The sequence below is a fragment of the Dermacentor silvarum genome, chromosome 8 (genome assembly GCF_013339745.2).
Source record: "Dermacentor silvarum isolate Dsil-2018 chromosome 8, BIME_Dsil_1.4, whole genome shotgun sequence".
NCBI lineage: Eukaryota > Metazoa > Arthropoda > Arachnida > Ixodida > Ixodidae > Dermacentor > Dermacentor silvarum.
Genome location: NC_051161.1, coordinates 129,497,449 through 129,520,113, shown reverse-complemented (window position 1 = coordinate 129,520,113; position 22,665 = coordinate 129,497,449). Strand labels below are relative to the sequence as shown.

Genomic DNA, 22,665 nt, shown 5'->3' with positions numbered 1-22,665 from the left:
TCGACATTGCGGGCTACGCTACGGTCGCACGTACGCAGGGGTTTGGACGACCTGCGGGCGGTGTGGAAATCTGCGTCAAGCGTTCCAACAAACGTTCCGTGAACGCGCTGGACCTAGAACTGCGCCCCACTGCTGACCAACGTAGCAACGGCGAGCATTGTGCCGCTAGCGTCTACATGACAATGTACCTCGCACCCAACCTCTCACGCACAGCCGTGCATGGAGAAGTACATCGACGAGGCCATGGTTGAATACCGAAAGCATCAATACGCAGACACAACCTTTCATGCTCATTGGCGACTTTATTGTCGACATCATGAAGAACGATTGGATGGTTGAGTACATGTCATCACACCACTCGCTACAACACGCATCACACGATGACCGCAAACAACAGCCAACTGCCATTCACGGAACATGCATCGATCACGTCTTCAGCAATTTCAAGATACAACCACTGCTACGAGATCCACTTACAGTTCATTTCACCGACCACAAAGCTATCATACTCAAAGCAAGTGCACACCTCAAATAGACGCTGCTCAATAAAGATATTCGTTAACCGTTTCACCTTCATCTACGCAATTTCATTACTCTTCTTCAAATAAAATTACACCATCTTCCCAAGGGGAACCATGGGCATCGCGGTCGTTATGACGGCGTTCACGCGATGTGATGGTGATCAGCGCAAGTTAACACGTAATAAAAACGTAATAACACCAAGTTAACAACGTTAATAACACCGTAATAACAACGTAATTAACGCCGTTATAACGACCGCGATGCTCCGCATCAGCCCATGGTTCCCTTCGGGAAGATAGTGTAATTTTTCGCTCCAGTCACAGCATGTGCAACAGCCTTAATGCCGGCAACACTGGAGAGCCGTTGCGCGATGCCATCGCTCGCATGCGGGTTTGCTTGCAGGCGACGAGCGAACGCGACAGCCAACTCCATCGCGTCGCTTGTGGCTGTCGAACGCAAGATCGCTTGCATGCAGTCTATACTTTAGCGGGCTGCGCCATGAATGCACTGAGTATGTGACACTGGGTGTGCGGCAAGCGGAGGACCAATTCTCAGCGTTGGCAGGCGCAGGCGCGCTACGCCTCTCGTCTCGGAGGCCATGAGCGAACTTTTCTGCAGTGCCAGTAGATGGCGTAACGCGTCCAGACATAAGCGCGAGAGAGGCGACCCACATGACGCGTTTCTCGGCGTTCGCACACACCGGCGCGCCATGCTCGGAGGCTACGCGCGGGCTTCGTTGCGGCGACGCTAGAGGGCACCGAGTGTGCCATCTAGCACCGTCAGACGCGGTGTCAAGTGACAGGAGGGTGGAGAGCGAAATGAGAGGAGCGTGTAGGCAACGTCGCTTTTGTTCTGTTCTTCATTTACGCCGTCCACCACCACAGGAGGAATTGACGCTGATTGTAGGTCCGACCTAATTTATGACGCTATTTGACCAGCAAATGGAAGGCACATGGAGCTTCCCTGCCATGGTGCTCAGTGAATGAAATCACCAGCGGAAATTAAAACAACCTATGCGTTCCGGTATAAAGTAGATATAAGGCGCTAATGTTTAACAGCGTGTATTGCATTAGAAAACGGCAAGTCTTGCCACTACTGTGATTCTGGCTCACAGGTACTCTGAAACAACGTGTTTATACTGTAAATGAATATGTTTTCGCTGTTAATTAGAAGTGTCTTTATGGTACTTCCTAGTCTAGAACGACATGCCATAATTAATAATGGTCTAAAATGTTACAGCGCAAACGGCAAAAGAGGGTAGAACAAGAAAAAGGAACAATTTTTGCGATAGTATTATTGTTATAGTGCTATGTGATTTGTGATGTGTGGCATTTTTGTATCTGTTTTTGTTGTTTTAGCATGTACCAATGATGGTGAACTTATGGTTCGCTAACCCTTTGTTGTCTCTTCATTGTTATAAAAAAACTTTCTCGTTAAGCTGTCAAGGAGAATGATTCTGCAGCATAAAAGAAAGGAAGAACTAATTAGATTTCTTTTTTGCCAATCACTTTTTCGTGACCGCTCTGTAATGAGAATTCCTGTTCACACAAGCGTGCCACAAATCAACTTATGCTCTAAAATAAGTTGATGTCTTTTTTATATAGGCTGTTTTGAAAATTGCAGGCTCCGTGAAGGAATACATGAAAACATTCCGCCCGCTGCTTTCGCCATAGGCGGCTGCGGTGTATTTTTTATTGCATGATATCTGTCTCTAGTATATTTATTTATTTATTCATAATATCTTACAGACCCACTGAAGGGCATTTAGTAAAGGGGGTAACAGTTTCAACTGAACAAAGAAAATGTTAGCATCGGAAAAAGTAATAAAAGAAAGGTTACAAATAGTACAGTGAAACTTCATTATACATCATTATCAAAGAGGCTATGCAGGTTACAGCGAAAAGTTTCGTGGTTTGAACTCGATGCGATGTCATCCGGAACATTGTTCCAATGTGCAATAACGCGAGGCAGTGATGATAGGTTATATGCCTGTGTTTGACCATGTATGTGCATGAAACTGAGCGTGTTGTGGAACACGCTTATGCCATGAAACATTGCATGGGATTGGTACAAAATTAGTTATGAAAATCTTCAGAATATTCTCATTGACCACGTGGTTTGCGTACAGTTAACTCACGGATTCCGCCACTTTATGAAGTCTTGATCAATCTACTGAACTAAATCTCACAGCACAATAATTTTTACACGCTTTGCTCCTGCTAGGAATTGTCATGCGTGGCTATGGGTCTAGAAAATGAGGGTATCACACATTCGCAACATCAACTAGGCTGTAACGAAACAGTAAAACAAGTTTGCGATTGTTGTCACATCCTCCTAAGAGCCAGCGACAGCTCGGGGATATAAGTGCGTTTCAAATCCATCCATATTATTGACTGGTAAGTTGCGAACGTGTAAAACTAGGTTTTGCTTGCTTATATACCGCAGTCTGACAACAGCGTCTCCACGTACACAGTCAAATTAATGTTTTACAGCGTAAGCTCTTGTGGGCTCATTCCAATGGCTGTTTCGGTTGGCGATATTGTCCGCCGACGCAGCCGCAGCCAGTGTGCGTCGCAGCTATCACCGGGCTCCTATCCACTCTGGGGGATTGGACAAGAAATGATTGGATTGTATTGGAAGAGACAAAGAGAGAAATAAACTTTTATTTTCTGAAACGGTAATCCGAGTCAGGACCCGGTTCACACTAGGTGGGAGGAGAATAAGAAGATTAAGGAGGTGTATAAAAAATGCTATATTGAAAGACATGTATGGCATTCCTGATTAAACCAATCAGGCTAAGTTTAGCCTGTTTGTCACCGCCCCGTTTCAAAGGGGATGCCAATAGAAAAATTACTCACGAACATCCAGCATCACCAACATTAAAAATTCTCTAAATCTTCCCTCTCTAGAAAATCGTAGACTCATAGCACTTCTTTCCCATTTTCACAGGCTTTATCACTGCAGGTCGTCTTTCAGCGCATGCCACATCTGGCCTGTCCATCATATCTTCCCGCGCCTTGATCATCCCTTTAAAGTGCAGCCCGTTCTGGCGCGCACTAACTGCTTAAGTCATTCGCCTCTTTCTTGCAATATATCACTGGAATAAGTTCTCCAATTGAAATTTTATCCGTTAAATGAAATAATGGGGTTTTACGTGCGAAAACCACTTTCTGATTATGAGGCACGCCGTAGTGGGGGACTCCGGAAATTTTGACCACCTGGGGTTCTTTAACGTGCACCTAAATCTAAGTACACGGGTGTTTTCGCATTTCACCCCATCGAAATGCGGCCGCCGTGGCCGGGATTCAATCCCGCGACCTTGTGCTCAGCAGCCCAACACCATAGCCACTGAGCAACCACGGCGGGAGAAATCGTATCCGTTCTAAGTCATGATGATTTTCTAGCAAAACTAAAAGACTATATTAAAGTACGACATAGGCTCTGGCTCAATCGTTTAAGGTGCCATTGTGGTCTGTGCTTTTTTTTTTTTGTGCCACTTCATTTTTTTCATCAACATATTTTGATGCTCCTTGCGGACTTGGCTTTGTTTTAGGTGAGCACCAAGTTCATTGTACTGCTTATTTTTATTATTATTATTATTATGTTACATGTATTTATATTTTTTATTCTTACATGCTGTATTTGATGTTATCTGTACCTATTTTAACAAGGATTTTTCTGTTGAATTACTCATTCTAAGTAACCTTGATTTTGTGTTACACCCTTCTTAATGGCTATAGGTGTCTTGAAGGTTTAGGATGTGTTGTTGTAACAGCTTTTACAATTTCTCTTTGATTTTTTCTTCCGCTTGTGTTCTTGTTCTTATTTTAACATGCATTACCTGTTTGAATGCGTGTACTGTTACTTATTGATTTATTGTAACATCCCTATGTAATGTCCTATGGGCCTTTAGGGTACTTGAATAAAAAATATAAATCACCATAATAATCAACATCATCATAATCAACAGCAACGTACCATGACACGGGTCAAGGGATGTGACATGTGCGCCACGTAATCTGGACACCTGTGTTTACTCGTCGGTACAAGTTATGGCACCTACTCGCAAGGTGCTTACCGCTGATGAAGAAGCGAATGGTAAGGCTACGTGCGCGTCTACAACCAGGCAACGTCGGGCTCAGCGGACCGCTGAGCAGAGAGCAGCACAAGCCGTAGCTCGCCGTCGACGCCGGCTGGACAGTTCAGATCGTTCTCGTGCAAACGATGCCAAGAGAGTTCACCGCGAAGAGCCTCTAGCGCGTGCTGCCGAAAATGGAGCTCCTATGGAGCTGATCGCTGTAACTCTGCTGGGTGTGCCGCGCAGGCCTGTGACTTTTTTCTTGTGTGAAAAAATCGCGTTTCATTGCCTAACCGGTTGCCATGTTCGTGCTGAATCCTGAATTTTCCTGTCTTCGCGCGGTATTCGGAACGGACTATACGAATGCATGTCGTCGTGTGTGACGACACAACGGTCTAGGCCAACTAATGGCATATTCGGGTGGTAGTTTCAGAGTTTTGACACCGGCTCCTAAGAGCAACTAAGCGTTCGCGCTAGCATAAAACGTAGTCGCTCATGATAACGACGTCAGATTATCGCTACCATACACGGTTATTCTCGTGATACGGCTTTAAAGCTGTTTCACGAGAATAACAGCATGCTCCAATGACAACCCTAATAGGCTGTAAGTGTAAGTTCTCTCGAACGCAGGTGGCATGAGTACGACTAAAATCTGTCCGTACAATTCTCAGGCATATGCTTTTATATCTCGTATAAATATTTTATGGAATCGTTTGCCGAGTTAATTTCGAAAAGTTTTGAAGGTAACGTGCAACCTAATGTACAAGGGATCACAGGAGGATATCTTCCGGAGACCTGCCACCTTCAAAAATACACGGCTGATTTCAGCATAAAGGAATAGAAGTACGCCACTGTGGTTTCTTGCTGTACAAAAGCATCCCCTAGCTTTCAGGAATATCTTTCTGGGTAGCGTTATACTTCTTTGTACTAACGAATGGCGCTGCGTTGTACTAACGAATGGCGCTGCGGGCGTTGGTCTGCACGCCTCAGTGCTGTCACTGCGCGTTTTATGGTTGTGCCGACATACCTTGGGTTTATAAGGAGACTGCCGTAAAGAGTGTAGCTGTATATGGATGCATAAAAGCACGATGACTAAGATTGCCCTCCCCCGCTCTGGTTCCTTGCCGTCAGATTCGGAAGGTGGTACGTAGCACAAGGTAGCGATTATTGAAAGCAACGGGAAGCTTATTCCGCATGAGCGGCGCCATTGTCTGTTCTACAGCCGCTCGCCGAAAATCATGCTTGTGTAGCCAACGACCTACAGTAACGTACCAAAAAAAGGCAGTAGTGTTAATCGAATTGAAAGGCATATAACACGTGCACAACTCTTTGCTTGCGTCCTCGCTACTGGAGAAGGTAGGAAGGCCTTCCTTCACGCCTTGATGGAAAGGCAGCGGTCCCCGGATCAATCCCTTGAGAAAAGCGTATTCTTCTGCTTCCGCAAAGTTTTTCGTTTGAGGGCACCGAAATGGACCAGTTGTAGCATTCTGCTGCTGCCAGTTCGATCGAAAGCTTTTCTTATGTGTGTGAACAAATAAAGCACAAACGATAAGAAGAGCTTGTTTGTGTATTCCAAATAAAGGCGCAACTACTTACCCCGCCCACTCGCCATTGATCGGGGTGGAAACAAAACCAGCGCTCTAATTAAACCGCTACCCAGCCTTAAGAACTACCTGTCAATTTTTGTTTCATAATGTGATTTTTCCGTCTCCGGTTGAATTTCGTTATAATAGAAGAAATCGAAAGAAACAGTGCCAAGTACTTATAAGATAAAGGGCTCTCTCTCTCTCTCTCTCAAACGCAGGCGGCACCAGAGCCCAAGAGTAACCCCAGTGTTGCTCCGTTTCCCAAGGAGACACGCACATTGCGTGTAACATGACAGCAAATGACATATGACGAAAGGTTTGTTAGAAGCATTTATTTTTCTCATTTCCGTCATCCTGTTCACATGAACAGCAATATGGATGGGTCCGTACACTTGACACGTTTTTGTTTACATTGGAATTGATTTTAACGTTGCGAATATTTTGAACCGTGGGTGCGGTGCTTGCTTGTTTTTTTTTTTTGTCAATATCATTGATGGTTTCTTAATGTTTAGAAGTCCCTGCAGGTACTTTCGTCGTACAGCGAAACACCATTTGCGCAGAGTTTGGCGTGCGCCTTGAAACATTTCTTCGAAACAGAGTGCTTCGTGGTGTTACGAACCCACAACGTACATTCTGAAAAGAGGCGAAAAGCAAAAAATGGCATGCTGGTAACAATACTCCAAAAAGTCACCGAAGGAGAAGCAATGGCGAACGTGGTTTATAGTGTTCCTCATCATCAAATTGTGGAATGTTCGAAAAAAATAGAAAACGAAGGTTAAAAAGAAACTAAGAGTATTGAATCAGGGGCCCTATAATATAAAACTACTTCAATGAGTTTTTATTCCAATCGTTTGATGTCATAATTATGTAAGCGCCGGTGTAAGCCTCGGGCGGTGACCCGCAGCAATGTTTGAACCACCCAATAAAATTCTTTCCTCGTTTATAGGAGGTCACCTGTGTTTGATTTCAAAGCGAATAGCATTAGCTACATTGACAGCTTTTTCTTATCTAATTGACTGACAAGAGGTGAGGAACACGCCGATGTGGAGACGGTTTCGGTGGTGCCGAGCTAGCGCAGAGAGAGAGATAGAGAATTTTAATGATACGAAATGCAGAGAGATCGGCCTGACGTATATTCCTCTAGCCAGCGAGTCGGCGTCGGGGGAAGAGGAAGAGGGAAAGAAAGAGGGAAGAAAGAGGCGCATATGGATGACGATGGCGAGAGGAGGAGGATATAAAACATATGGCAAGCAATTTGGAATGCTCAAAGCCTACAGTCCAGGTCCGTACTTTTTAAAAAGTTCAGTAACGCCGGGATGGCCTTAAAACTAGATGGAGCGTCTGGCCAAGGGCCTAAAATAATGTCCTCCGACAACGGTGGGCTGTTGAGACGTGTAAGGTCATTGTTCAACGTTTGACGCTCTTCCACGTACTGAGGGCAGTCACAAAGCACATGACCTACAGTCTCTTTCCCATTGCTCACAGTCTGCAGACTCGGTGCGTCGCATGACGTGCACGTGTAGCGTAGTGAAAGTAGATAACCGCGTGACGAGGGAGGTGCCGGCGTTTGGGATTGGCCCGCTTCCCATTACTTTGGTTGCGCTGGCTGGTGGAAAATTGCAGCGGCGTGCAACGGAAGGTTAAAAATGTCGCTAAGGCGGGTCCTCAGCGAACAAGAGTTGGCAGAGTGATGTCGTATACGTCACAAAATGGCTCGACAATGTTATTCTGTCACGTAAAATGTTTTATTATGCGCAAATAAATCCGTTCTCCTCAGCAGCTCCTAGCAACCAGTGCCAGAGGGATTGGTATGCTGACGTCTACTATATTCCTTTCGGAACAGCGCAGTCTGCGGCTATTCCAAAAAAAAGTTCAGTTTTTTTCGGCATATTAATGAATCTTTAATGCGTGCACGTCACTTTGACGTGGTGGGTTCTCGCGGTTAGGTGACGTTGCTTGACAGAAAGGCGAAGTGTACGCAGCCGGAAAACTTTTGACCAATATGGGAGGGCTAATGGCGAAAAACGTGTGGAATCAGCAACAAGAATTTCTCTTTTGTTCAGTCTATTTATGCATATTCAGTGTGCACACATCATATCAGGTTGGGGGCTTTCGCGGTTTTCGGCACGTCGTGTGACAGACAGACGAAGCGGGTGTGGCTTGAAAAAACAGTTTAGAATAGTTTTACGTCATAGCACCCGAATGCCGAAAGAGTACGCATTTTGACAAAAAGAAATGGGGGCAGCTTCACACTAGTGGTGCGAAGCATGAGCAAGCAGGGAAGCTGGTGGGCCCTTCCCTGCCTTTAACTTGGCCTTTTTAAACTTTCTTGGCGAGGCGGGATTCGAACCCGGGTATCCACGGTCAGAAGGCGAGCATCATAACCACTAGGCTTTACACCCACTTTTTTATTTATTGTCTAGGCTTTACACCCATGCTTGCAGAACATGCATTTAAGGGAACCATATGATTGCGTTGTACCAACGATTGTAACACAACTTGTTATGGGCGAGAGAAAGGGAAAATTATCGTTGTGTCCCCGGTACGAAACTTAGGATCGGTGCGAAATCTTCGGAGTCGCTCTCGAGTGGCAGCGCGGCGCTTTTCGCGCCGCTCCTCCTCTTCTTCGGGCGTGACGATGTTCTTCGGACGACTTATGTGCTCGGCGCATACTTACGAGGCAAAGTGTGCCTGCGCGCCTCGGCGACGTGGAGCGATATTGGTGGCGAGCACCACCACTGGAAAAGCTGGCGCTACCATCGTCGTGACGTGGTATATGAGGGATCACGTGGACACAGCGGCTGCATCGTCTGGTTCGGAAGCGCCGAAACTAGCTGAAAAGGAAAGTTTAGTCCCACCTGCGCTACGGTTCTGATTAATTGAGGATGTTTTCTGGTGTCGGGTACCTAGTTGACAACACTTGAAAGCACTATAATAGATAGTGGCTACCTTTGAAGGCGTCCGACATGGTAGGTTATTGCTCGGTACCGCAGTGCCGTACGCGTACGCAACGGATCCCGGTGTCAGCCTTTACGCGTACCCGTAGGCCAAGAAGTTGCGTGTAACTTGGATTGAGAAACTAGGAGCTGGCAAGCAGCCATAGGCTACAATTCGGGTACGTAGCAAGCACTTCGACGACGAAGATTTCTGCTACGGTGTAGAGGCTGCGATGTTTTCGGTGAGTTCCAGAAAGGGCGCACTGAGAAGCTCGCCCGCGTGCGCTGGGTCTATGAACTGTTTGATGCTAGATACTGGCAAGTTCACCAGAATGGAAAGGGAACGGTAAGACGGACGGAAAAAATTTTGTTGATAAATGCACCCGCGAGGTTGCCGGCCCGGGCTCAGGCCACGCGGGCATTATGTGCGGTGAGGCATATAGCCTTTCCACCGCTGCCCGGGCCAGCTGGATTGCCCATAGTTGGTCGTGTCGATCCGAGCTAGTCAGAGCGCTTAGCGAACGCTTCTCGAGAAGGTCCGGTTCTATGTTGTCCTCTCTGTATATTGCTCTGATCTCAGTGCATTTCGATAAGACGTGTGCCATGTCGGCGTGTTCGTGCTTGCAGCTCGCTTCGGGTATTGTCTGGAATCTGCTCTGTTTAGGTGTACTGGGTTTCTGAAAGATCTGGTTTACAACCTTCTCCGATCTGTTCCTTGAGATCTGTCTAGTTGTTTGTGCGGTTGTGGGTGTATCTCTTTGTTCCTTATAGTGTGTCAGTATGTCGTAGTACGTGACTAGTCTGTCCCTGTCGTCCTGTTTCGCTACTTCGTCGGTAAGAAGTATATTAAAAAAAGGCACGGCATATGCTCATGTTTGTGTTAGCACAAAACAATGAATGTACTGCATTAAGAAAAAAATTTGGAGGACGCTTAAGCTTCGCCTTTAAGAGTAGAACGTGATAGCTTTATCGAGATCGGTTTGCATCCCAACGCGCGGCTGTAGGTCTGGTAGAAATGCTGGAAAAGGGGTTTGTGTTTGAGTTTCCTCGTAGCAGAATTAGTTTTTTTTTCGTACATTCAAATTACAATTCGACCCCGATTGATAAGCAATCTGACGGCGAATCCGACGCCAAATGGTAAATTCGTCCTTTACAATTTTCTTGGCGTATTTCACTGTGAGAAATTAAATTTTTTTTTCACCAAAACCTTGCCCCACGAGGAGGGCCTGCGCGGTCGGGGTGGTTGGGGATGATTTTCTCCGCCAACCGCATCGCACGCCGGTTGCCGACGGCGGATTTTCTGCGACACGAGGCCCTTAACGCTATCGCGTTAAATGAAGCAGCGGGAAATTCCTTGCTCAGAAGAACGATAAACATACAGTGTGACGCAACTTGAGAAAGCGTCCAAGAATTTAAAAAAAGATTGAATCGTCGCGATGGCACATCACGAATCGCCGTATAGCGTCGAAGTCTGAAGTTATAACAAAATTATTTTTGAACAGCTCTCACAGCATCCACGCCACAGTCATTACTTGTGTACTGTCGAATGTTCACATGCTGCGGCCTAAAGCTCACGGCACGGTGGTAAAACGCGCTCGCAATAAAAGCGAAACATTGTGCGCGGACATTACATGCAGACGCAGCAGTCGGTCGCTGCAAACCCGTGCGATATCTGCATTGAGGGCTTCATTCTGTTATGCTCATTTATTTATGCTCCATTTGGTTATGCAGACAGCACACTATAAGGTCATATTTCGCACAGTCTGCTCTCAGCGAATGCCTACCTTTCATGCAAGAAGTTGGTTCGGGGGACTCCATCACGGCGACCGCGCCCAGTGGGCGTTCACCGTACGTATTCGGTAAAGAGACAGCGCCTGTAAACTATTCTGTGCTTTCTGTTTCTACAAGATTATTATTTCGACAGTAATAAACGTCCCTCGTTTGGAGAGTACTTATAGAAATGGCCAGGAGGGCTCCCGTGTGGTGTTTTTATTGCGCGCCGACAGCAAATATGAGGGCGCGCTGCGTTATCCCTCACACAACGCAAGCGAGGCGCTTCCGACAAATGGCGACTCCGTAAGTCGTCGCCCCCAATACTCTGGAGTGACGTCATTGCCTAGCTTCGCCCCCGCTCGGCTGTGCGGAGAAGCTAGGCAGAGCTACGGCAGAGGTAACTGTCCGTGCGTAGAAACGCGCTAAATGAGCCCGCGCAAGGAAAGAGCGTAAAAAAAAGGAAACGTTATTCGCATGGGTACGCAGGCAATAGCACCATGCTTGCAAGATTAAGAGTAACGAAAAAAGTAAATTACTCGCACAGTAAAGTGAAATACTTACGTGCGTGCAGTGACCGCTTCGCTCACCATTACGCGCTTTTCGCTCATGGTCAGTAGTGGTTTACAGCCATATGAATATGTATTTATTCGAAAATTTTTTTGCCTCAACAATACTTTATTATGAACAGAGCAGAGTGAGAAGGTGTAAGGGAAGCAAGAGAAAGAGCAAAGACGGCCCTAACGCCGCAATATTGTTGGCTTATTCCGCTTCAGAGATTGCGTACACACAATTCTTGCTGTACGCTATCTCTTAAATACAAACTTCGCGCATGATGTACCTTAAGGTTCACCGTGAGCGAAGCTTTTTTTCAAATTCAGACATTCGAAAGAAGAGCTATTCGATCCAGCCAATATAGCTCAACAAATATTTTTTTCTACATTGAAATGAATAGAATACTGGCCTAGCCATTTACTAATTTGCTATGTAAAAGTTATTACTGCAATAGCCTTGTTTTAACAATCCGTGAATCGTCTCTGAAATTACCAACATGTAACTTCTCATTATATCATAGTTATTGCGTAACGTGTGATTTTTTTTACATAAACTAACAAGCATTCGTTGCGCGCGACGACGTTTGTGCTTGCATTATATTGAGTGGAAAATCGTCTTGAAAATTACTGTCTTTGATGCACTAATAAAATATCGCTATTGTTTCTAGATATCCCTAAACTAGTTACCTTCAATAACAGCAAAAAATGAAAAGTTTATGCTCTGGTGATTTGTTGCCTGTGTCATTGCGTAACTACAAGTACGTAGCTATTGATCAGTAAGTATAATTGCTGTGTACGAACCAGCGAGCATAGGCAATAAATATTCCTAAAGTTACTCTAATGTTAAAATTCGCTTAGTGTTTGCGCTCTTGCAACACAAGAAGGCGAAAGACGAGTTGCACATACGTAATTCGTCATGTTCGTTTTCTGACGCTTGCTCGTAATTATGAAATAAGGCATACGTATACAATATTGGACCGTTAGGGTTTTATTTATTTTGGTTTGTCTTTTTTTTTTCGCCGCGTTTATTTTTCGCGTACCCTTTACCTATACACGCCGTGCTATAGCTTAGTGGCTTTTGTAGGTTGTACTGCTGAGCTCGAGGACGCGGGTTCGATTCCCGGCCACGGGGGCTTACATTTCGATGGAGGCAAAATGCATAAAACACCAGTGTACATTGATTTAGGTGCACGTTAAAGAACCCCAGGTGGTCGAAATTAACGGAGCCCTCCACTGCGGTGTCTTTCAAGCCATATTGTGATTTTTGTGTGTAAAGCCCCAGAAATTATCATTACTATTATTACCCTTTACCTATGCTCTCAGTTCTTCGTGATATGTGGGTAAGTTCGACACGTTGAGATCGAGATTGGCATTCAACACTATTTTATCGTCACCCCCACAGCATCAGAGGGATTTCTGGCCGTCGTCATATGACCACGCGTCATATTGTTATCGTTAACCGTGACGTGAGTGCAAGTATGTCAAGTTACTAATGCCGTGACCCATCAGTCATCTTAGTCACACATTTGTGCCTTTCCACCCTATACTTTGGTATATATACCAAGTGAACGAGCCGCGAGAGTTACGCAGTTTGTATTTATTTTTGGTACCGCGGCACCGGCCAACAGACACATTCCGCTTCCCAAGAGCCCAGTTAAGGATTTCGCCTTAATAAAGAAACAACAGAGCAGGGGATGCAGTCTTGTAAAGCAAATCGAATGCAAGAAATAAAGGAAAGGAAACGATAGGGTGTAAAAGCGTGAGCATGAGCTAGTCATATCTGCTACGTGATCTTGGGTATTATCGCGGTCTCCAGCTTATTTTCTTCTGCAGCACGTTCCCGTTGCTCATTCCACGCATAACTAAAGGAAGTAAGTGCGCGGAATGCGTTACTCAAACAGCCGCGTATGCGCGGGCCAAGCGAGCTAGTAGGAAATAGACAAAATACCCGTATTCACAGCCGGCAAACGCGTTCTCTGTACGGTGAGTCACTGCGGTATTACCTAGCGGTGACGTGGTACTTAATATATCCCAAATTATCGCGATGTTGGCTAATAGCAACCAAAATGTCAGGCTCGTAGCAGACGCCCGCCGCCTTGGCGCAGCTTCCGCAGCGGAGAAAGCCCACGGGTCCGGTACAGCAGCGCCGCGGCGCGTGAGTTCACACAAAAAGGTCCTCGCTCCTCCCATGCATTCGCGCGGCGCTTTGGACACTCTCCAATATTCTAGGTCACTCTAGTTAGGCTAAAGCCCCTGGAAAAATAGGCAAGGCGTCGGTAGGTGGCGCTGTGACAGGAACGGCGGCAGTCACGGCAAAACAATTGTTGGATTGGCAAGAGGAAACCACGTAAGTGGTGGAACAAGGAAATAAAACAAGCTATAGAAGAGCGCAAAGAGGCATCTAGGGCTCATCGAGAAGCCAAAAAGTTGGGATTACAAGAAGAGGTGCTCCTTAGATGGAATACATACCGAGAAAAAAAAAAGAGTAGCGAGTGAGCTCGTGCAAGAGAAAATTAAATGCGCAAGTGAACGTTGGGTGCATAACATTCACAAAAGAGACAAAAGCGCTCCAAAAAGGTTCTGGAACCATATTAAAGCACTCGGAGCTCCAACTAAAAACTCGCAAACGGCTATAAGGGATGAAGACGGTACCATCTACGAAGGAGACGATGCGCAGCGGTACATCACAGACGTTGTTAGGAATAACTTCGGCACGAGAAAAAGCGTAGTTCAGACAACAAATCCAGCAACACCAGAGAGGCCTCAGAGATCGAAATTTAGCATAGAAAGTATTATTGGAAAAATGCAGCAGAAAATGTCCCTAACAACACGGCAGCAGGACCAGATGAAATCCCAATACAGCTAATCAAAAACATCGGTCCAAAAAGCAAGGCACTAATGACTAATGCCTAGAGCAAGTGATTAGAACAAAGAAAATTCCCGTTGGATGGCGTGAAAGCAAGATGAATCTCATCTACAAAGGCAAAGGAGATAAGGATAAGACGAGCTCGTACAGACCAGTTACAGAAACGTCGGTGATATACAGAATGGCAATTCAAGCCATAAAATTAGAACTGTCGAGGTGAGTGGAGAAAAACGATGTATTGAGGGAACCACAGAATGGGTTCAGTCCAGGCAGACGCTTATAGGATAATATGTTTGTACTAACTCAGTGCATAGAGATTTCAGTAGCTCAGAAAAGACCTTTATCGATGGCTTTTCTATATATTAAAGGAGCTTATGACAACCTAGACAGGGAATTGTTATGGGATATTCTTCAGCACGAAGGTATAGATGACGATTTCGTGGAGCTGCTGAGGGAGATATATAGAGACAACCAAGTACAAGTGGTATGGGAAGGTCGAAAAGGTAATGAAATGGCGGGAATTCACCAAGGATTGAAGCAAGGATGCCCTCTGTCACCATTGTTGTTCATGTCACCATTGTTGTTTACCTAAGGCTTTCGCTTTAAAAGTCCCTTTGACAAAAAGAAAGCAGGTGTTACATGTTTGTAAAACGTGAAGGCGAAAGCCTGCCAACTGTCGAAGAAGACAACGACGAACGCGCGAGCATTGGTATGTGCGTTCACCGACCGCGCTGTTGTAGAGATGGGCGACGGCTACAGCACCGACGACGACGCAGGACATATACTTCAACCACAGACAACGAGATTACCAAAATACTACTACATAGCGAGGAGGGTTTTCCCACGCCCACACTCAAAACAAAACAGAGTGCTTACTCCAAACCCATTCGTATCCGTTTGTAACATATTTAAATGAACTATATCCACACAAATTCCCTGACGCCGCCTGCACCGCTTGCGGGCAGACCACTACGTTAGCACATATGCTCTGGGAGTGCGGGTTACTCGGCCCGACTTACAGCAAGACCGAATGGGATGCGCTTCTGCACAGCACTAACGTTCAAGCCGAAATCCTGGCCATCCAGCACGCCCGCGACAGGGCCGGTAGGCTAGACCTGCCGGTCCCTGCGTGGGAATAGCCGGGTGGCGCGGGGCAACCTCCGCGTCTGCACTGGACCTTAATAAAGTTGTACTAACTGACTCAATCACTCACCACGTGACGTGTGCAATCAGGCATGCACTAGGCGCAACTTAGGAAGCCACAACCGCGGAGCAGCTGTGGATTCAGGGAAGTGTGCTTGTCTGCATCGTGGAGGCCCGGGTTTGATTCCCGCCCCGACAGAAATTTACGCCATTTTCTTTTCAAAGCCACTAAATTACTTCGTTTACAGGAACCTCCCTGAGAAATGTGACGTCAATCCGAGCATTTTTGGACGTGTTTTTTACAGTTTTTTCTACTGACATTTTTTGTGATGGCACAGTTTCGCCAAGGTCACTGCAGGATGTCCGCAAGGGCACCGCCAACATAGATACCAAACACAGACAACAAATGGCACCGCCAACATAAAAATGTACAGGCAGCTGAATACGGGAAACACTTAGCTTAGGTGAGTACTGAGCTTATACTCTATAAAATAAATTAGTGATTATGCATTAGCTCAGGGATGAGGGGCAGTTGCGGAGAAACAATGCGTGCTTAAGCATATATTCTTTCGGGGCAGTGCTTGGCCAATCATATCAGTATCTCCTCTTAGGATCGATTGACAGCGAATACACAAAGCGGCCCTAGTAAAGTACTTTGTAGTTATACAGTTAAAACATCGCGGCCAGTGGCGGCAGATATTGGTAGGGTGAGTTTTCCAAGCCAAGCATATGCCATGACGTACCGTATTTGCTGCTACATTGTCACGTGGTAGTGGCGGTCAAGAACACAGTAGCAAAACTGCTAATGGCGAAACTAACTCTTCATTTGGCGAACCTGTGCCCAGAAAAACAGGCTACTCAAAGCACAACGATAGCGGCGAACGCAGTCAGCGATAGTCGAAATTTGATCAGCGGGTCAAGCTCGTCGGCTTTTATACATGACTCGACGAAGCTTCCATAGTAAGCGCTGGTGCACGCATGCCTTCCAGAAACTACAATACAATTCGCGTCGCGCATACTATCAGATTCGGTGACAACAGACAACGGATCGATAACATCCGAGGTACGTCCGATACACGGAGGCCGTCCTGCGCTTAGCCATAATATTTGTTAGACGGTGAAAAGCGGTTACCCGAGAAAGATAAACAAGTACACGTGTCAATATGCAATCAATTGAAATGTCAACTTTGTTACGGGCGTTTTCGTCTGGCGTAGCCGCGATGCGCGCTAGGTTTTTATATTGCCTGCATTGAGCGCTGAAGTTTGATGATGAATATCTCAAACTATGTGTGATTTTCGAGAGTTAAAAAATGGGGTGCAATTAAATGTAACTGCCTCCAAATCTAACTTGCAAACAGCTGCCCCACAAGCTGTACTTAAAAAAAGGTATTTAACGAATTTTTGGTAATTATTCTTCTGAAACCTATATTTCCAGCGGCAAAATATGTTCGCCTCGCCTACAAATTCCTCTGAAAGAAAGCCACGTTCGCTACGCTCATAGTATTTTTTATAAAACGATCTGTATATTCCGAAAAGAAACACCGTGCATGTAGTACCTGGCCAAGCAAGGTGGATCGCCAAGCCCAGTTACCAGTTGTTTCTTCTGAGCACTCTTCAGAGTAGGCTGCTTAGAGTCTAGAAGGCACACGCCGTGGCTGTTGATCACAGGTTTTCCAGCCTATTCTGGTAAGCTACCTGTCTCTTATAATCCATTTCTACAAAACATGCAAATGTCGCAGGACATAGGATAATTCAAGATTTTTTTTTTTTTTTGCTGACAAACGTGTTCAAATGCTATATCCTACTTGGGCTATCCCCGTCATCGAATCTGATGTGAAAGCTTCGTTTGAGTCGGAAGGCGAATTTTCGTACATTATACATTACATATGGTTACCTGGCTGGTTAGTGTCGTGAGTCTGTTGCGCGATATTGCGGAAGCCTGTATTTGCTATGCCTTATTTGAGTCTTGTTTATTTGGCTCGCATGTGACATATTCTCCATATTTAAGCGCATGGATGGAGCTCCAGTAACAGTGATAGCTAGTTTGTTCTTACGATATCCAAAGTAGCGCAGTTCCATGATGGCGCACGTCACATCGTGATCGGCGTAGAGGTAGCGAACAACATCCGGATGATCGGTGTCTGCAACATAAAAGAAGTTTGGAAGCAGTTTTGAAGTTCGGCCGCAACAATGTTGGAAAGTTATAATTGTATTTCAAAACACAAGACTTCTCTGAATTAAGCGTCAGAAGACATAGTTCTGTCACGTACGGAACAATATGTAATAGAAGTTACGCATCTTGGTTGCGTGAAGAGAGGTCGATGAGTAATATCAGTTAGCTAAACGTATACATGAATTCTGCCACAATCAGCGGGGCATGACAGCCCGCAATACTGGGATAGTCGGTGTAAAATTACACAATAAAATCGCACAGGAAACGTCAGCCGGACAAGCAAAATTGACGAAACAAGTGAAAACTTGCATCTTCACAATGACACAGGATATGTGCGATTGTTTCCTCGCTGCCGCAACTATCACAGGTAGTACTGTCAGCCATTCCGATGCAGTAACGAAAATCATTCGTAAAGATACTCAAAGCCACAGTCAGCAGAGAGCAGTTGTCTCGACTCGTGAAAGTCCAGGTTGAATTCGTAGTCAGAGGGATGAGTCCAAGGGGTGCTGTCGAGTATGCCGGAAACATTGCGTGTTCCACATGGATCGTGTGCCATCGTGCGTGAGTACGGGAAGCTTTGTTGCTGCATCGGTTCTTGATAGCTGGATGGGTTCCTTCGCAGCATTTACGTGATATTCTCCTAGCAGCTTCATCTGGCTGCTCGTTGCCCATGATGCCACAGTGGCCTGGGAGCCACTGAAAAGTGATGTCATGTTCTATTTGTGCTAGTTGGTGATAAAGGTACCTTATATCCAGCAAGAGTTGGTCTTGAGAGCGGATAGTAGACAATGCAGGGCTGCCTTCAAATCAGTAAATATGCTCCATCTTCGTGGTGGATCTCGGTGAATCGTGTGAAATGCGCTGCGATGTGTAGCAAGCAGTAAGAGCTACTTGTGAATACAGGCTAGCATTTCTTTGGTGAAACAGAAGCACACCACCTCACCAGCAATAGAATTATCACCTCCTTTGCCTTCTACACATAGACAAAGGAGGTGATATTGTGGTTATTACTAGCGAAACCTTCCCTGAAAAATTTCTTGATGCCATTAGCGAGAACTATGGGCCAGCTGGTGTGAGGCCTGCTAAAGTAATGCCAAGCCTCTCGCTGGGAGTAAATAACCAGGAGCCAAATTCACAAAGCTTTTCATTGGTAAGCGATATTTGCCATTGCTCCACCGCAATCGCTAACGTTATGTAAAGCATCAGAATAGGCTCGAGTTTGCTTTACCGAACATTATTGACGTGAGTGTTTTTTGTGAATAAGTCGCCGGATCATTTTTAACGGTTAAGTCTATGATGAACTCCCAGCACGCTTCCCTAGATGGCTTTTTACGTTCGAAACACAAGCTGGATAAGCAATTTAGGAGAATAAACCATGAGAGATATACGTGGCATATACGGGGTTCAAAGTGTCTGGCATTAAACTTTAGTTGGAAGTTAGCACTTGTGCATAGCGTTAGCGTTTGTGTTTATAGCTCGTCCTCAAGTATCACGCAAACTATCGGAGAGTTACTTCGTGACTTCTTCGTGACGAGCGATAACAGCAAAAGTTGGGAAGCGAGCGCACATGAGCTTTGTTAAGCGTGCAAGGTCCGTCGGCGATGGCTGAATGTTAGCACGAAAGTCTTACTATTTTGATTTTCTTGCTCTTTCGACATACCTGTTCTACGTCTTGTTGGTGGTTTGCCGGATTAAAGCAGCCGCGGGCGTGTGCCAAAGTAAGAAAGTAATAGCGACTATTGGCCCAGTCGGTTAAGTAAGGACTGCACAGTACGCTGGACAAAATTATGAACAAGGATAAAAAGTTCTGGAGACAAACTAAACCACGACATGTGCCTTAAAAGCAAACCGACATAGTTCTTACTCACATGATGAACATTTGAACACGTTTGCGGTTTTGGGATGAGTAATAAAGTCATCCTTTACTGTTTGACAAGCAGGCACCGAATACAAGCGAGAGTAGGTAAAATTAGCAATTAAAAATTGCGAATGACATGCGGAGATCATGTATAACCTAGCAAAAGAGAGATGTATTCTATTGCTGGTGAGGTGGTGTGCTGGTGAACTGAAAACTTAAGTCATAGAACTTTATTCCAATATAAATGAAAAAAAAGAAACATCCACACCGTGTTTAAAGGAATGTCAAATTTACTTATTTTTTACAACGTGCTGTTAACTAAGACACACCTTAAATAGTGTTTTCGTAGAGAAGAGGTACGTGTGACATTCGTACAGCCAGTGAAATAACAAAATTTTGAAAAACAACTAGTCTAATGTTGCCTGCCGTTGGCTACAAGAAGCGACTCGGTGTTTTTTAGTTTTTGCTTGTCGCGACTGGTTCGCGCCTATGACAGCTGCGGAGCCGTGTCAAGCGTAAAACACTACCAAAGATGCCGTGAAACCTTTGAAGTGCTGGCTGCAGCCTAAGTTAGGTGAAACATGCGTTCACAAGCAACATCAGTTCAACTATGCGATCGCTGCACAAGTGATGTCGACTAAAAAGGCAGTAAATGTGTCTTGCAGCTTCTTCACAGCTTCGAAACGAGATTCGATTGATGAAAATTTTATCGCAAATGTCACTGAACGCAGAGCTTGTGTCTTTGTCTCTTGCAAAAACATTTTTTTGTATTGCTTGCAGTTGTACGCGCCGGGGGGCCAGCCAGATAAAACGAACAAGCGCGTTGCTGTTCCTCTGCTGAACAAAGATTTCGAAGCTCACACAACTTGTCAAACTAATCAGACAGGCTTTCTCTTTTTCCTTGGTACAGGGACACGCTATAGCTGCTTTCGTTTTGCCCACTGGTAGCCCGGTTGATATGCTGTGGTTAAGGAATGGTGCTGCCACTGTCCACATCACATTTGTGTCACAAACAGTGCAGCAGTTAGATATAGACGTAAGAGACGCTTCTTGCTCATACACGCGACAGAGAATGTCAGAGGAAGTGAGCGCAGCGGGCAGCGCTGGGAGCGCGGCAGTACAGTCCCACGTTCAACCTATGCGACTTCAGCGGCAGCCCCGATTATCGGAATCGCGGCTTCGCTCTATTGTATAACACACGCCTGCTGCTTAGCCCACAGCCCAGTATGCTATCGTTTTTGCGCAGCCACCTGGTGATATTTCTCACGAAAAGTTTACCAACACTGCTCAGACTTTGCTCTATAAAGTGCTTGTGCGTGCACACATACTGGTATAATAACTTTTAACAGCCGAGATGTTTAAGCAGGAGGTTGCCCCATACAGCGTAGACCAGAAACTGCGCACGTTGCCTAGCTTCCACTTGGCACAGCTGCGCCTCGCTTCGCCGCCGCTTTGCACCGCCGCGCCGAGCTGCTACGACCGCGCACCTGCTCCGTCTCGCCATTACGTTACTTCGCGTCGCCTAGCAACGACATGTGCCTTGCTTCACCTCGACATGTCAACGCTTCGCCAGGCCGCGTCTTGAAGCGTGTCGTGCGGCCAAGCGAGAATCTGCGCCTCGGCGCTGAGCCGATCCGGAATACAGTGCCAAAACTACAGGCGAGAAGAGGTGTCGTCGATTCCAAGATCAGAGTTTAGAGATAGAGAACGCGAACGTCTACGTTTGAGTATCCAGTGTCGTCGGAATAGCAACCCTGGCTGCAGCTTGGTCGATCACAAGCTCAATTGTTTGCTCCCGCCTTGCACCACTAGTGCAAGCTGCGCTCATTTTTTCACAGCGAAGCTGCTACGGGTAGGTTCCCCATGATCGTGTCCGTGTGTAGAAAAACTACCATCATCAGCATTGGCTCAAGCGTCGTCGTCGTTTTGAGCACACGGCCTCTCCTCTCTTCCGGCCGGCCGAGCCCCCGCTATCTCTCTATTCTTGCGCTAGGCGACCTTCTTTTATGCCGCGTTCCCCCCTGAGTAGAGTTGGGCCCGGCAGCGAGGCTAGCGCGTCAAGCCCGCTGGAAGCTGCGCCCGACTAGAGTTGAGCCCTGCTGGGAGGCTGCTAACGTTAGGCCGGCGGCGCTGCTTCTGTGCCTTCCTGCACCTCGGCTGCTGACGCACGCTTTTTCCCTCGCCCCTCCGGCTGCTCCGCGTGCGTCTATTGACAGGGCCACTAGTAAATGGAAGGAAGGCGAGGATGGCACGGCGCGGCAGCCTCATGGCGGGGGAGAAATAGGTGGCTGCCACGCATGACTGTGGTGCGTGTGCTGCCACGCATGACTGTGCCTGTGTGCGCCCGCTCTCCGACTGCAGCGCATGCGCGCAGCCCAGCCGGCCTCAGCCGCCTGTGCCGCCCGCTGTTTCCCGGCTCCCGCCTTTCTACGAAAAAAGTACCGTCAACGGAGGAGTGGGGTGGGAGAGGAGATCGCGTTAGCGTTGGTTGTATGTACGAAGCTTTGGTCAAGGACTCTTGTTTGGGAACTTCGTACAAAAGCGTGAGGAACGCGCTAAGAACACCGTCGCCGGTTGACGCCGATGCGTCCCATCCCCCGCAACGCGCCAAGAATGCCATCGCTTGTGGACGCCGACCCAGTTCTTTCAGAGCCGGGCATTGCATAGCCATTATCTGTGTTAAAAAAGCCATTGTGCTAGTCGGAGCCGACACCGGAGCCTGTTTCCCGAGCACGTAGCGAAGGGGTCGGTTTACCATATTGTAGAAAATTCAACATAGCAATTCTCCAATATAGCTAAACCCCAACATAGAAAATGCGACCAGAGCGCCAGCTTCGCTGGACTTTCCTCTTCACAGGGTCGCAAAGCTCTGTCTTTTATTGCGATAGCAATTATATGGACATTCCAAGCGTATTTATGCCGTCGGTGTGGCCGTCGCCGTGAGGTTCCGTATAGAGTCCAACGGTGATGAAATCGTCGTCGCGCGCCGTGTGCTGTATGTGCGAGTGAAAACGCGCGAGGAACGCATGTTTTCACGGGGAACGAACGCACGGCGGAGAGCAAACGCGACGGGGAAAGGCCGTGGGGGGGACGGGGGGATAGGAAGAGGCGACGTTTAGCTGCGACACGAACTGCGCATTTATATATAAATGTTGCGAGGCAAGAAGGTGGTGAAGACT

At 46.5% G+C, this 22,665-nt stretch overlaps 2 protein-coding genes across 3 annotated transcripts in view; both read right to left on the bottom strand.

Moving 5' to 3' along the window:
- The window catches only part of LOC119461702 (uncharacterized), a 249,408-nt gene that overhangs the window by 50,936 nt on the left and 175,807 nt on the right, over positions 1-22,665 (bottom strand). The window lies entirely within an intron of this gene.
- LOC125947364 (uncharacterized) overlaps positions 6,656-22,665 on the bottom strand; it is a 44,772-nt gene continuing 28,762 nt past the window's right edge. The window contains exons 4-5 of the mRNA XM_049671933.1: positions 17,510-17,596; positions 6,656-6,819 (exon numbers count right to left, since the gene is read on the bottom strand). Coding sequence (XP_049527890.1) covers positions 6,695-6,819; positions 17,510-17,596 — 212 coding nt within the window. The 3' untranslated portion in view covers positions 6,656-6,694. The remainder of the gene's footprint in view (positions 6,820-17,509; positions 17,597-22,665) is intronic.